Here is a 16,657-nt window from a genome sequence, read left to right as displayed (position 1 = left end):
GGTCTTAATCCGACATACTCCGCTATAGGGGTCCCAGCACATTCATCCTTCATCTTACCTAACACCTTTTTATTTACTACGCTGTGCAGTGGATTATTTTTTGGGTAATCACTCGTGTCGTACATATCTATTTTTTCTGCCATATCTTTATACACATCCTGGGCTTGTATTTCCATCAACAAAGAATCTGTGTCGGTATATAACACCTCACATCTATCGCCGTATTGCTTCTTAAGTTCGTTGTATTAAAAGTCATACATTAAGTGTTTTGACAAGTCGAGAATACTCATACCCATGTACACCGGTCTGTTGAATTTTATATTACTTTTCTGCATATGTAACGCGGTTACGTCGTTATCGAAAATCTTGCTTCTGTTAAAAGCCGGACTGGCTATAAGTTTCCTGAGTCGTTCTTCCTCATTAGATCTGACTAATTTAACATCAACACGCTTTCTTAGATTCTCCATAGTTTAACCAAATACTGAGTTATTCATGAGCTTAAATAGATTCTTTTCGAAATCGCTGGTAGCTATCTTTCTTAAATCTGTGTTCAGTTTTATATAGGGCTCCATCCAAGGGCCTTGATCAAACTTTAGAACTCTGTGTATTTTCTTAAGTTTCATACCTAACGATAGATACAACTGGAGATTTCTGTAGTGAACTATATATTTTGTCTTATCCATCAAATTTGGTACGAGTTTTTCTACGTTAACTGTTATGATCTTTATGTAACAAACTTGGATAGTCCAAGTCAACTTCTAGTATGTACCCTTTATTCGCATCATTCACATTGATATCATCGACCCACTCAAAGCCCATCCGTACAAATTGTTAGCGTCGAGATATAATATGTGCGTGTCGGGTTTACTCGGATCATATCCTTCCACTAATTTATTATTAGCCTTTTCGCTACCATCGATATACCACCTCTTAATCCTTTTCTCAATAAAAAAGTTCATATCATAATCTGTGAGTAGTTTTAGTTCTACGCCGGTCTTCTTCAACAATGCATCCCACGATAGTCCAGGACTGGAATAGTACCATGCCGGGTCCAAGCCGTATTGTTTTAAACATGTCTTTCTAAATATCTCGAATATATCGGCGTGTAACAGTACATCGGTTTTTAAGTACAGATCCTGATAATCGCCTAAATTCTTACAAACTAATTTATCCCACACCGTCAGAGCGTGTTAATAATCGGCATCTGTTATTTTAGATTCTGTTAAGTTACTATAGAATGATTCGAGGAGTGGTAATTCAGTTTCTTTGAATCTAGACCAATCATCCATATATTCGTAAGGATACACACCTTTTCTCAGCAACAAATGACGAGTAATTGTCCAGGGAAGATAACAGAAACTGTACGGAGTCTATGAATCTAAGCCCATTACTTTGCTTTATTCTAGATTTCCCATCCTTGTCCCTATAATGTATATGTTTAGTCAACGAGAACGATATGCATTTTTCCATATTGTTAGGAATGCACGTTAAGCCGCTGTCTGTCTTTGAGATAGCTTCCATAATGAGATGTGAATCATATCCCCTAAGGTTATGAAACACAACGGGGATGGGTATTGTTTGAGAATTCATTTTTAGTTTCAAGTTACACTTGTTATGCGCGGTTCCCCGATAATTACCCGTGACGTGACAATGATCTCTTACGGAATCCCCATCCAGGGGTTTATTACAAACATGACAACTAGTTGACTTCTTATGGACCCTCCAATCATTCCTCGTCATACACATGGGTTTTTTACACGATAATTTTTCCCTGATCATTCTCTCTTCATTTTGTAGATATTCTAGGAACTTTCCCGCTGCATCGGGACCTCTGTAAATCACGGGCTGGTTTGTTTTCCCATCATACCTTACAACGATATATCCAAACCCACAAGGAATATGTTCTTGAGTTTTGTACGTAAAACTATTATCTTGAGTTTTATCTTGATTATTTTCTATGGGTTTGATAAGCGCTTCGAAGTCGGCGTAAATTACGTACGGTACTGGCATTTGATTACAATAATGTTCAAATTTTAATATATTTTTTCCCTCTATAGGCATATCGATCCTGATAGCGGTCTGTCCAACACCTCTACAGTCTTCTTTATGTGCTTCTAATAGATCTTGTCTGCTGTACCCATGTAGGCATCTTTCGCAGAAATATTTCTTTTCTTTATGTTTTGTTTGATCGTATAATAGCCTGTTTAAACCATTTATCCATGTATAATGATATTTTCCATCTTTTTCGATCAGAAATGAATTGATTCTGGGGATATGTTCCGGAGCGGAGCTTATCCTGTGTAAAAACATTCCTTTAGAATGTCCGAAAACATTTATAGCTAAATTTTTTTGTTTTCCACCTTATCAATTTGTGATATTGGTGTAGGTTCATCTATACCATCGAAGTTGAGTCCATCATTTTGGGGATAGCTGCTAGAAGGTCTATTCGCAATTTAAGAATCTACGGGGAACAATGGGTAGGTTTCTCGGCAGGATAAAGCCAACGGATAAAAACGATATCCGTTGGGGTCAAATGCGGATAGAGATGCAAATATCAAAGGTCAATCAAGTAGGGACTACTTTCACTGTTTATAAACAAACATGGCGTTGCCCTTGTCATTCGGCGATTGAGTCAGAATTAACAATCAGGAATCTGGATAAACTACAAGGATAATTGCTATCATTATCAAAAGAACAGTCTAATATACTGAAAATCTGTGTCTAACTGTGACGTAGCTAAGGCATTTTATAAGTTTTGGCAACTTTGGAGATATAAATTTCGAAACAATTTGGCGAGGGCACGAGGCCTAACCAAGCGGGATCAGTAGCCATATCTGTGCTTGTAGACCTTTGCGCCTTGAAACCTCCTCCACAAATTAAAATAGTTGGATTTGGCGGAAATATGTTTGAATTGTTACCTTGTTTCGTTTTGTCGCTGTGTGTACATCTGACTACACTTCTTATCGTTATGACAGGACAGACAGACTGTCAACGCCTGACCGTGGCCGTGACGTCTCAAAGACTAGGGTTAGAGTAGCGTCCCTTTGACAAAGAGGAGTTACTCTAACGGACAGACAGATGGATTGCCGCGAAAGGCAATTAAAAACCATTGTTGTTTTGCGTATATGTTGCTTCGCCACTGTATAAGAAACAGATATCAGTTGGAACTATATTGGCTACTGTCACTGTCCGACTGGGGGTGGTCGGGTTGCCTAGTGGTTAAAGCGTTAGATCGTCACGCCGAAGACCTGGGTTCGATTCCCGACATGGGTACAATGTGTGAAGCCCCGCCGTGATATTGCTGGAATATTGCCAAAAGCGGCGTAAAACCATACTCACTCACTCACTCACTCACTCACTGTCTGACTGACACATCACTTACCCTGTGACGTAATAAATATTAATGCGCGCATTCCAGGAAAACTCGCAATGTTTCGGTAATGCTTGTGAGAGAGGGAAAGCGATTTTGAAGCACAGAATTAAAGAATGACATTATATGATAAAGAGGTTATCACGCTTCTGTGTTTGGGGATGGTAAATATCCTGTATGAGGAATAAACACTATGTATTTAGCTCCCCAAGGCTCACTAAATACAATGTTTATTCCTAATGCAGGATATTTACCATCCCCAAACACACTGACGTGATAACCTCTATATATCTAAATATAAACTATAGATTTTATCCACACACCAACCCGAACCTCTATTAGTCCAACATTCTAAAGTTTCCTGTATCCTCTGAATTGATGTATCTAATGATGCATTTATTGTATCGGATTCGGTTATAACTTCTTGATTGCTTCGGAAATATGGTTCGGTTCGGCTATCGTCTGTGTTACTTTTACTCAATAACATTTTTATTGTCAGCTGGTATTTTATACTATGTAAATCATCTAACTCCTCGTTAATTTTACTCGATATGATGGGCTTAATATCGTTAACATCCATGTTGGAATTAATATTCATCTTCCAAACTCTTAGATATTTACCAAGGCCGGCGGATGTGGGTACAAATATTAATTCTTGTTGTTTATTCTCAACATCATTATCAATATCAACATTATTATTATGTTCAACATCATTATTATCTAGTAAAGCGATCAATTAAGCTCTTCTCATTAGAGAATAACCTCTCAGCCCACTGTTTCTCGCTTGAGCTTTGAGTTCTCTAACAGTCTGGTGTTTGTTGTATTCCAAACCGAGTAAGGTAAACAATTCAGCTTTTCTCATACGAGAATATCCACGTAGACTACGTTGCTTTGCCATAGCCTTCAAATCTCTGACAAAAACCATTGTGGTTGAATGAGTCAAATGTCTAATTGGTTGTTTTTCATATATCTAAATACGTATTCTCCCCAACTTATTCCTCTCATTGATGTAATCTCTCTTCCTAGCATAAATAATCTGGTTCCTGACCCTATCATCACCGTGTTCCTAACATAAACAATAACGACCTTTGACCCCTATCCCACATACAGAACACGTATAGTTAATGTTTCCGCGCCTGATGTAATAATTGTGTATGCCGCAGGAAATATCAACACAGCGTCGGTTACATAGAGTTTTTTTCCCCGTGAGTGTAAATCTGCACTGATTTATGGTTTATACATCTATCATATCATTTGTCTAAATGCAAATCACATCTACACTATTGATTAGGCAGTCAGCCAACACTATTTATAGATTAGCTAACTAGGTCATGGTATAGCTGAAAATCAATACAGCAGTCAATCCCCATTATCACAAATGTGACCTCGCGGTTCTTTTGTTCCTCTGACGGTGTATAAAACTGACTCACTGTTGGTCTCGGTATTGAGTCAAGTTTTTTCCCATAAACAAAGGAAGTATTCGTGCATGGCAGATTCGACATCCTTAAAAGTTTGAATTGAATGTCCTTCCTTACGCATTTCTTCATGAATAAAATCTAATCTCTTCATTCTCTGCCGCATATAGTGTGACTGAGCTGCTTCGAGTTGTTCTAAAGCATTGTTATGTCGTTTACGTTCCTCTTCAACTTCTTTAGCGTTTGATTCCCTCAAAGTAGAAAATAAATAATTACTCCCCGAAAAAGCTAGAGCATTAACAATAGCTCCACCGACCGTCATCGCAATTGTTGCCATATGTTTAATAATATAAAATATTCAAATGTTTAATTAATTACTTCATTATGTCTTCCGGGATAAGTCCTTGTTTGATGAGCATACCCTTCGTTGCCATTGCTAATCCAATATCCAGAACCATCATACCTATATCAAATCCATTAAAATCTAGCTTGGGAGGTGTGGCTTTAGTAATCATTTTAGCCATACGGGCATAGCCAATGGCCAAGCCGGTGACCACCGCTGAATGATACCATACGTTTACCAACATTTTACCGTCTGTAACTGGAGTAGTCATGCTTCTTATAGCATTATATAGGGGCTAACCTCTACATGAACTTGTTGTTGCATTGGGGGTGACCTCTTCTCTTCTCCGGTCTTAAAAAAGAACCATACAGCCGCTATACCAGCAACTCCTACTAGTGCCCATGTTTTAATCGGATTAATATTTGAATTATTTATTAATTTCGCTTTCCTCGCCAGTCCTCCCTTCCTCCCAGCTGCGATTTTCAAAGGATTCTTTGTCACTCTGGCTTTTAGTATTTCCTCATTCACTCGTTGTTCCGCAATCTGTTGTGGTTGTGCATCCTCGTTCACAATCTGTTGTGGTGTCACTTGTTGAGTCTCCATTATTATTAAGTGGGCACGTATGTTTAAATTGACAATACCTAGCCGTTATTAAAACTGTGGTGAACGGAGCTAAGAACATTCCGTATCTATGATAAAACTCACAGCTCACTGCGCTTATAGCGTGTTCGATGAATGGGTCTTTCTCTAGAGATTCGCATAAATACATGCGATGCTCTGCCGGGATAGGGAGAAACGTACTAGCTATGACTGTGTATAGTTGTAACATAGCCAATCCTATCGTTTTAGTCATGGTAGCTCCCAGTCTAGACTCGTAACGCGCGTACAGTTTTTAATCTCTTCGTCGGTCATGTTATCAATTTTTTTTATGGTATAATTTACCACATTTTCCACCGGCAACCAAAGCCGCGAGTCTTTCTCTATGTTTATCTAAAGATTTATCTACATTTTGATCTGCATCAGATTCTTTGAGCATTTGTTCGATGAGTTTGTCGCATTCCATAATGTGATACCTAAGGAGATATTTAAGTCTAACATAATATAATATGGCATATCCAATACAACCCGTAATAATGAACTGTTGCGAAAGAATGATGATTTCGAGCCACATTTTATGTCATATTAACTGCTAATGTTCAATTTATCGTAATTTTGCTATAATTTTCCTATATTTGCTATAATTTTCCTATAATTTTGCTATTTTTGCTACATTTTGCTATAATTTTGCTACATTTTGCTATATTTGCTAAGCAATTGCATAAGCAGCTGGTTGATCGGTTTTTAATACGAGATTACAGTGCTTCGTTGCTGATAACAGTTTTCTGACTTTCACTCGTTCGGACTTGGTATAAATAACATCATTTTCACGTAGACATTCCTCGAATGAATCTCAGTCTTTGCAATGAAACAGGGCTACCCATTTGGTCTGCTCTCTCAGATCTTTCAGGACAGAGTTGTATTTTTGAGTAAGTACCCAAACGCTATGTTTGAGTATGCCGTCCGGAGAATGCTAAATACAAAAGCATATCTTTCTTTTTTGTGAGTTCTTTACTGCAGTCGTCTATTATGAAAAGAGTTGATTCTCCTTTGTATTTTTTGTGACATACTCGTAAACAGTCTTGTAAACGATCGCCCGGTTCGACTCTGTGTACCCCGTCGTCATTCATTACCCAATCTCTCGATAGGTATGTTTTTTTAATGCTTATAGTCGGGCACAGAATAATAATATGATCGAAAACGTCCCTATAATGACTTTGTAAAATATCTAGAATAAAAGCTGTTTTTCCACAGCCCGTTTGCCCGCATATGATAGCGCAGTGCAGATCTTTAGGTAAAAGATTATTAAAAGATTGCTTGCACAAATCTTCCATTCTGTATATTAAGTTGCGCATCCATAATCACGTACAAATATATGTTTAATTTACCAGCCGTTTCCTGGAGCTTTGTTATCTGTATAGTGACACCCTCGCTAGCATTTTCTATTCTCCTCCCACTGCCGTGTAGTTGGTCATCATCCGTGGTTCGCGTGTCGAGCCATAGCACGTACTTCGTGGTGAGGTATTCACCCATCGATACACTCCCAAGAGACAGATCTTTCACGACCGCGATAACATCCGGGCTTCGTTTTAAAGAAGGAAGTTTTTTAATCTCATCCCACTGGTGATACGCTAGCATTCCTTGGCTATATAGTTGATTAGGAACGGCCTCGATAGTCAATTCTACTTTTGTAATCTTGGGATTGTAGAACTTCTCGGTATTTCTTTTAAATGCATAGGAGGGGTCCTCCAACAACATTAAAATACCCTTCAACGACCTCGTGGGGATGTTTAGATTGATATTCCACATCATATCTTTTTTGTCCCTCGTGACCTTTCTATGTCGCAGCACGCAATTGTACAAAATGGCTAAACTTCCCGTATAATGGTTACGAATTTGTCTGGCTAATTCGGGATCTGTTATCATATCGTACTCCAGCGAGATATTGTCAATGGAACAGCTAGCATCTTCAGCAGCTCTGATTACTCTGCCGTAGTCATTAAAAGTGAGTTCGTATTCTAACCTATCACCTAGGGATGCTTGATAAAAGGGCATGTGGGAATCTAGTAATTCAAAGTCTAGGGGAATATAGAATCGGTAACCTAATGCGTCGGCAACGGCCTTATCTTTTACGACGGCACTATCACCATTTTCAGCCCCTACGCGCAGTCTCAATGTGTTCCGATTACAAATACCTTGGTACTGTAAGTTTTCCCGCTCTTTAACCATTCTCCAGAGATCCATGTAACAATAGTATACATCGCTATCGTCGATACTCAAAACCTCATTACCACTAATTTTAATCGCGATTTTCTTAACGATAGCACGACCTATGTTCTGAACGGGCTCCCTGTTAACATCAGTAAAAGTCAAAATAATCGTAAATGCTAGTCGGACATTTGATTCTGATCGATGGTCCTCGGGTTATTAGTTATAGTTACAGACTGACGAATTGCTTTGACCCCTAATGGATCTCGAAGTCTACGTTGTGGGTTTAACTTGCGTCCGTATTGAGAAGACATAGTTATATTGAAATTATATAACCATATGTTTAATATAAAAATGACTGATTTTGATCTAGATTATTTCGATAACCCAAATCCAATCGAAGAGGGTACTGATGAAACCAGCTTTATGAATCTTAACGATGAACTTTTGAACCCAACCGTAAATGATGAACTTTTGAAACCAGCCATTGATGATTATTACGATACCTTTAAAGATGATAGTCCTATTGGTCATGACTATTCAAAGTTTGAGATAGATAGTAAAAGAATATTGCTACTGCGTGGCTCTCTGGATATTGATCTTATGCATTCTCGTACTCGTAAGCCCCTAGCCTTGTCTACGATAGCCAGTAAACACGCCATCAACATTGTTCGTAATGAATTAAGTTTTGTAGACTACTCACGAGAAAAACTTTTTGCGAAGAGTACTAAGGTTCTTAGGACTGTGCATACTGAACTTGGTACTATAGTTAAAGATAATTTGGAAGAAAGCTCAAAGCTGGCCTCTTGGATACCTACTACGATAATTCCAATGCAATGCGAACAATGCGGGGAGAACTCACCAATAATATGGCCAAGATATCCGAAATCGACAAGCATATAGTTTACGAGAAAACAAAACTTGAACAGGCGGGCGATGAGTTCAGTAAACGCCACGTAGAGGAAAGATTGCATAACTTAGAAGACGAAAGATCGGCCCACCTCGAGGCTGCTTCCACTAATAGAGAGGCACTTCGTTCGCAAATCAGTCGAATTCGAGAAACTATCGATCAAGTCCTCAACGATGACACTACACTGGCCGATAAAATTAAAACATTGTTCAGAGAACAGGGAATAACAATTGCCAATAACCGCGTAGGGATTTATTTTATCGACTTTGACTCTCGCATTAACCGGCGGTACAGGTGGTACAGGTGGTAGTACACCGCCTACGTCGGATGGTGTAAATGCATTAGGTTCACCACTGGGAAAGCTCGCTGAGAAAGCCGCGGCCGCACTTCCTGGTATAATAGGGAGTATTGTTTCCTGGCTATTGAATTTATTAGCAAAGACCACCACTTGGCTTAGTCAAACCTTGTGGGCGCTGATCGTAGCAATCGCAGGGCTGTTGTATGTATCTGCTAAGAACTATTTAACCAAATCATGAGTAAACCAGCCGCGACTCCACCTACTATGAGAGCTGTTTTTTCATTGATATGTTGTTGATTTTTAGCTACAATATGCGGTGGTACTTGTGGTTGTGCGTCAGTAGATGTTTTAGCGATAGTAGATAACTGTGGCTTGACTATTCCCTTTTCGCCTGTGATTGTTTGCGTTATTAATTCGACGTTAATATCTGAATTTATACCTGGTTTTTGTTGATCGGTAGCGATAACAATTATCATTATAGCCTATCACTTGGCCAATCTTAAGTTCCATATTACTCGGAGACATGTATAGTCCCGGCGCATAAACGTAGTCCACTTTGGATTGTGCGTACTGTAATACATCTTGAAAACGCTTTATAGACGATGGTATGTCAACTGGTGAATTAATGGCGTCCTCCACGTTTGCGACAAACTGTTTTTGCGCATCGAACGCCGTCCCAGTACCGATAATGGACGTTCGTGTTTGCGATTGCGCTCCGAGAATTGCCCATACATAAGTCCTTATCGATTCATTAACTCTTTCAAATCCTGGGTTAGTAAAATTATTTTCCGTTTTATCATTAAGAAATTCATTCCAAGCATTTGTGGTATCGTTCAGTTGTATAAATTTTGTAACAATATAAATTAACCAACTCTTAAAACTCATAATATCCCCTCTCCAATCTTTACTCGAAAGTTCACAGCCTTTATACCAATGACTGGTTTTTTTAAAATATTCAAACATTCTTGAGTAAAGTTTGCTGGTATGCACCAACTTAAAGAAATCAAATGAACCTTTGTTAACTTCTTTAACTAAATCATCGCTTTCTTCTTTGACGGTTATTTTCCCTGTGTAAGGAACACCTAGACCATGGTTTGCTCCTTTAATACGCCAATCTTTACTCGTAGAAATATTAAATTCCTGACAAATACGCTCATACGCGGACCTATCATATGGATTATTTGCGGGATTCAACGCTGGATCCAGCGGTAATGGAGCACTAATTTCTTTAAGTATACGTCTAATCTGATAGTACACGTGAAATAATATAACAGACTTATATAGTTTAAATCCTGGGGCATTAACAGATACGCCACATCCCATTGTGGCACACCATACGGCAAAGTTTAACTGGTTCTGCCAAAATTGCATCGGATGGTTAAACCAATCGTCCACCATTTCATCGTTAGTTGCCGTGAACCTGTATTTTTCAAAGATATCGTGGAATTTAACGGTAAACTCAGCACCAGAGGCAGTTACTATAATCGATTGATTAGTAATGTAAGTTGATTTCATATTTAAGTTATGATATAGTATCATTGTATATTTAATATGTATGTTACACTCCCGGGAATAACAAATGGTCAGTCTATTCAACTGCTTCATACTATCGATAACTCCGATGGACAACTCGAAGTCGCTCTCTGCGATGTAACGTATAACCCGCTGTGGACCAATATAAATACTGTGAAAAGAAATAATGTGATGTTTATACCAGGTGAAAACAGTGGTATTAAAAAATACATTACTATACCTGATGGGTATTACAGCGTATGCTCACTCAATGATGAAATTCTTAAGCCTAATGGAATTAGTATAACACAAACTGAGTCGAATGGGACAGTGAAAATATACACTGGAGAAACAGGTATATTTATTGGCGAGAACTTAGCAATTAAACTTGGATTTGTACAGTCAGTAACATTACCAACCAACAAAACAGTGAATGTATATGCATTACCCGATTTAGTTCCCTATAAAGAGTTGTGCATCCATCTTGATCAAATAAGCACGACGGATAATATTCAACTAGAAAGTCCTTCAACTCTGCTCAGATCTATTCCAGTGAAAAATGAAAAATATAATAGCGGTAGAACGAAATCTTTCTCACCATTACAATATAAAATATTGAAGCGGGGTATTATTTCAGACCTCAAAATTTCCTTATTAGATGTAAAACACCAACCTGTACATATAGGATACTTAAGTGTAACACTCCATATTATAAATAATGTTTGATTCCATATTTTAAGTTGTGATATAGTATCATTGTATATTTAATATGTATGTTACACTCCCGATAATAACAAATGGTCAGTCTATTCAACTGCTTCGTACTATCGATAACTCGGCTGGACAACTCGAAGTCGCTCTCTGTGACGTAACGTATTACCCTAGGTGGACCAATATAAGTGCTGCGAAAAGAAATAATGAGATGTATATATTAGATGAAAAAAATCTAATTGAAAAATTCATTATCATACCTGATGGGTATTACAGCGTATGCTCACTCAATGATGAAATTTTTAAGCCTAATGGAATTAGTCTAACACAAGATGAGATGAATGGGACAGTGAAAATCAACACTGGAGAAAAAGGTGTACGGATTTTAGGAAACTTATCAGCTACACACTTGGATTTGTACGCGGAATTTTATCAATATACAGGTCAACATTTGATGGAGAGACTTTGTCCGATTTAGTTCCCTATAAAGAGTTGTTCATCCATCTTGATCAAATAAGCACGACGGATAATATTCAACTCGAAAGTCCTGCAACTCTGCTCAGATCTATTCCAGTGAAAAATGAAAAATATAATAGCGGCAGAACGGAATCTTTCTCAACATTACAATATAAAAAATTAAAGCGGGGTATCATTTCAGACCTCAAAATTTCTGTATCAGATGTAAAACACCAACCTGTACATATAGGATACTTAAGTGTAACACTCCATATTATAAATAATGGTTGATGGATCAGGCCCTAGAACGCTCAGAAAATGTAATACAATAGCGCTTTCTGATCTCGGAGACACAGAAGGATTTGATAAACCCGGTACCGATGGTAAGTTATACGCTTTACACTTACACAATAATGTATACAAGCGGAAAGAACTTACATTCACGGGTAATCTAGAAGATTTAAGCGATGTCGATGTTAGTAGACTCCTTAAAAACACTTCGTACAATATTATTCGCAATGGTGAGAATAAATGGACTATGGTCGAAGCAAACATCGAGTAGCTATTGAATGTCGTCATTACCGCACCTTGTGTGATGATGGGTAAGGGACATAATTTAACTAAGATAATAAATAGTGGTATCGTTCTCGCGGCCTATATCCCGTCAAAACGAAAAAGTGTGTTAGTCTCTCCCCTGCCAGAAGACCCAGGTCATATGTTATATAGTCGTCTGGCCTTAAAAAATGTTAGTTTAAATTTGGTTGCTGAATTTGATGATATTAAAGTTAACTTGAGTGCAATACCTAATATTTCTACTCTTATTATTGAAGTCTTGATCGGAGATGCACCGGTAGACGCCTTCGAAATATTACCAGGTCTATCGATTAAATGGCTCAAGAAACACGAGCGTCGACATTGCAGTATTATTCATATCGGAGCATCACCCGTTGCAACCCTCGAGGGGGTCCAAATTATTAAAAGTGACAGTATTTCTCTTACTAAGATATTCTTGCCGTATAATATACATTTGATAAGGTTGATGTATACTCTCAAAACATTTAAGCAAGACCAATTAAAGACTATTATATGATCGTAATATACACTATGAGTTTATATCCGGCGCTCGATGAGGCATTTGAAAAGATGGAAACTGTTGATGGATTTCGATTACATCAAATAAGCGACATAAAACATCGAAAAGAGAAGGATAGGGAGTTGAGACTTGGATTGTATAAAAAGTATCGCAGAGCCGTGAATGCTCTTGACGGAGTTGACACCGCGCTTGTAGCAGCTGGCATGGGACTCGGTGTAGCAGATGCGGGTTTATTATCAACTATAATCGCCGCGCCTATCGTGCTCGGCATGGAAATAGCTGCTGGAGTCTCGGGACTGGCAGGAATAGCTATAAAATTCATTTCCTGTAGGTTGCAAAAGAAAGCATTAAAACACGATAGTATTTGGATACTCGCCAAAGCAAAGTTGAACAGCATTGAGGATCATATTTCGACAGCAATGGTTGATTGTAAGATATCCGAGGATGAGTTTCGTTTAGTGTTGTCAGAACTCACCAAATACAACACAATGAAGCAGGAGATTCGATCAAAATCTCGTAAGACCAGTGGTATTAGCGAAGACGAGAAAAAATAGTTCATAGAACAGGGGCAGCAACAAGCGCGTCAATTATTCCGTGCCAAAACCAAAGAACTGGTTGGAGATTAAAAATAGATTGCTTATTATCGTTAGATCACATTTAGACAAATGCTTACATAAATATATATAATAATGGAGATCGAAAAAGCTATTAAATGGAGAGAATTACCACAAGGTTTTTATTATATCAGTGATGTCAAACCAACCAAAAACGGTTATCAATTGTTTCTTATCAATTTTACAAGAAGAGTGTAGTTATATAGTCTGGTCTCCTAGTAAAATGAATGAAGAACTTAATAAAAATGTTGAATATCGCTTTATTGATAAAAATAATAAAGAATATTTTTATTACCATTTAGGCTCATCTAAAGCAATGATTGGCCCCAGGTGGTGGTGAGCTAGAACCAATTTAACTTAATCTCATGACTATCATTGAATCGCATAATCATTTTGGCATAAAAAATGCCACCTGTAGTAGCGGTATATGTATATAAATCTGGCTCCAGTGGAGTTGCGGCAGAACCCCCATTACCTATACTACTCTACAAGATCAGCTGTTTGAAGCGATCCATATCACTTGGCAAGACTTTATTCGTGGCCTTTATGAATCTATTCCACCCCGGATATCTAAAGTTCTGACTATGAAAGTGCATCTTACCAAGTATTAAGGTATGTAGATAATTTTTTCATTAATAAATGACGCTCTGTAAAAGCGAGTCGATATGTAAACAAACGGCGGCCATTTTGGATCGTACGAATGTAACTGGCACGGCACTGTAGATCTAGTAAGCGCCAGCGACCAGTATTAGACAGACGTGAAGAAGCCAGAGATTAGTGCCCCTTTACTGTTCGAAAGTAGGGTCCGTCAGGATATATATATATCCTGAAATAACCTATTTTCGAACAGTTAAAAGATGGCACTGCTGATATATATATATATATAATAAGCATCTGGAGCTACATTGGGTGGCATACTGTGATATCCTAACCGTACCTGTTGATACTTTCTTAGTTGTATTTCCCTTGTTTGCTGTTTTTGTTGTAGCAGCTTTAGTCTGGAAAGTCTTTTTGGGTGGCATCGTTAGTTGTGGGCTCGTTTCAATAATATTATATGTTCATATCTCCATCTTTGTCAAAACTAAACTGAATCTAGCTCACTTCCAAGACGCCATGATCACAACATTTCAGACGCGCACTTAGCGATACGATGTCAACTGATCCTGATTGGTTGAAAGTGGTTACATGCAGGTGTGCATGCATATATAGCCCTTCGCATATATAGCCCTTCGTCATTTTACCAAATTTACCCGTGTGCGAAATACGCTGTAGTCGGAAAGCGCACGTTAAATCTTCTATATCAGTCAGTCAGTTTACCATATAAAGCCTAGGCAGAAGGCGACCTCTTAAAAACCTAATGCAACAACAACAACACCAAATAAAGCGTGGTCCACCATCGCGGTCTCTGAGAGTGTGTAAAATAGCAACGACGGTCCTTGAGTGTAGTCAGTCCACAATGGCACAACTCAAATTGACTGATTGTGATAGGAAAGTAATAAATTCTTGTCACTGGAGAAGAGGCCAGTAAATTGGTAAACCGTAAGGTAATTGTAGATCTAGTGTTTTGACAGAAAAGTGATAATAAATTAACTTTTTTCATACAAAAAGCAATGTGTAAGTTTGAAACTACAAAACTGTAATACAAAAATATTCTGGGCACAAAAGCACATACCGTATTCGATATAATAAGCGCCCAGGGCGCTCTCAAGATTTGAAATAGGGGGCTCTTATTAGAATATTATTTCGGTGGAAAAAAACGGAGTTGAAAGATAAATATCGTTATTTATGCCGAAATATTTATGTATGACAGATATATTTTTCCATAATTTAATTGCCCATAATTAAGGGTGCATATAACTCATGAGTGCGTATTATACGCAAATAATTAAATCTTGTGTACATTGATCAATCGGAAGGGGTGCTAATTTGGATTGTTCACTAGCCTGCTCCCCTCCCGCCATCGAGTGTCAACAAGGATGGTGTTACAGTGGAAGCCAGGCTGCAACACCAGGGCTACAGGAATGCTATACTCCAGAAATAAAGACATGAAAAGCTATGAAGACTAAAAGAAGTAATGTCAGGATGACAAAATTCCCAAGAACCACAGATTTCAGAGGTCCGTATCACCAGATTGGCCCATGAGCCACCGCCTTCTGGCATAGGACTCTAGGCAAAATATATATTTGCATCAATAATGATATCATATTTCACGATAAACAAGTTTTTAATATTATATTTCTGAGACAGGTTTTCCATGCACAGGGCATGGCATGACCAGCCGATTGATAGAATCGGGCCAATTCTACCACCCGTCTAGGCGAAGTAAGGGTCGAAGTGGTGTGTTTGGCAAAAGGAACACCGGTTCCTGGCTCCAGTGCCCTCAACCACCAGAATCCCGTCCTCCGCCGACACACGGGCGCAACCCACGGCAAACAGGTAGCCCAATTTGGTCGCCTTTTACGACCGGCAATGGGGTGCTGTGGAAATATTCTACCCCGGTTCCACACGGGGGAAGAGCTATTAGCGTTACCCAGCACTCACCACGAGGAGGTTGCTCTTCACGAGTGCCTTTTAAAGTTATAATTCTATCTAATTTGTCAGATGGTTTGACGTTGGTCCATCAAAGAGTAATCCTTATGAAATCTAAAAAGTAATTTATGACACTAAATATTTCAAGCACTAATCCTAAGATTATTCAAGGAAGGACAAATGTGGGTTTTTTGTTATTGAAAATGCTTTTGTTTTTGGCATTTCTTGTTTCATGATGGCAAGGGCACTTTTATACACACCAACTGAGGAACTTGTGACACACCAGTAGTTTGATACTGTGATTGCATATACAAGGGAAAAACAGGTTTGCAGCAGTACATGTATGCGAAAATTAACCACATAAGGTGACATAAAGTCAGGGGGTGTGGCTGACAGGACAAAATACATCATGATCTGACAAAGGTAATCACGTATACAGGGACATTTCTTTTCATTCCACCCAGAAGCCTGAGACACAAAGAACATAAGGACCTATACTGACGGTATATTCAGAAACCCATCAAAATGATCAAGGATGTCAGATCCAAAGCTGGTGATGATCTGCATTTATTTTGAATTTTTGTACATTATATTGAATGAA

The 16,657-nt window shown here is 38.4% G+C and overlaps 1 protein-coding gene across 2 annotated transcripts in view; it reads right to left on the bottom strand.

Moving 5' to 3' along the window:
- Window positions 1–14,652, bottom strand: part of LOC139478586 (IQ motif and ankyrin repeat domain-containing protein 1-like) — a 325,873-nt gene extending 311,221 nt beyond the window's left edge. For both annotated transcript variants that reach the window (XM_071261129.1, XM_071261130.1), the window contains exon 1: window positions 14,465–14,652. In XM_071261129.1, coding sequence (XP_071117230.1) covers window positions 14,465–14,549 — 85 coding nt within the window. In that variant the 5' untranslated portion in view covers window positions 14,550–14,652. The remainder of the gene's footprint in view (window positions 1–14,464) is intronic.
- Between the last annotated feature and the right edge of the window lie 2,005 nt (window positions 14,653–16,657).

The sequence above is a fragment of the Haliotis cracherodii genome, unplaced genomic scaffold (genome assembly GCF_022045235.1).
Source record: "Haliotis cracherodii isolate W230 unplaced genomic scaffold, xgHalCrac1.p SCAF_4, whole genome shotgun sequence".
Classification (NCBI taxonomy): domain Eukaryota; kingdom Metazoa; phylum Mollusca; class Gastropoda; order Lepetellida; family Haliotidae; genus Haliotis; species Haliotis cracherodii.
Note: the sequence above shows the minus strand (reverse complement) of the source record. Positions and strands in the feature narration are given on the sequence as shown.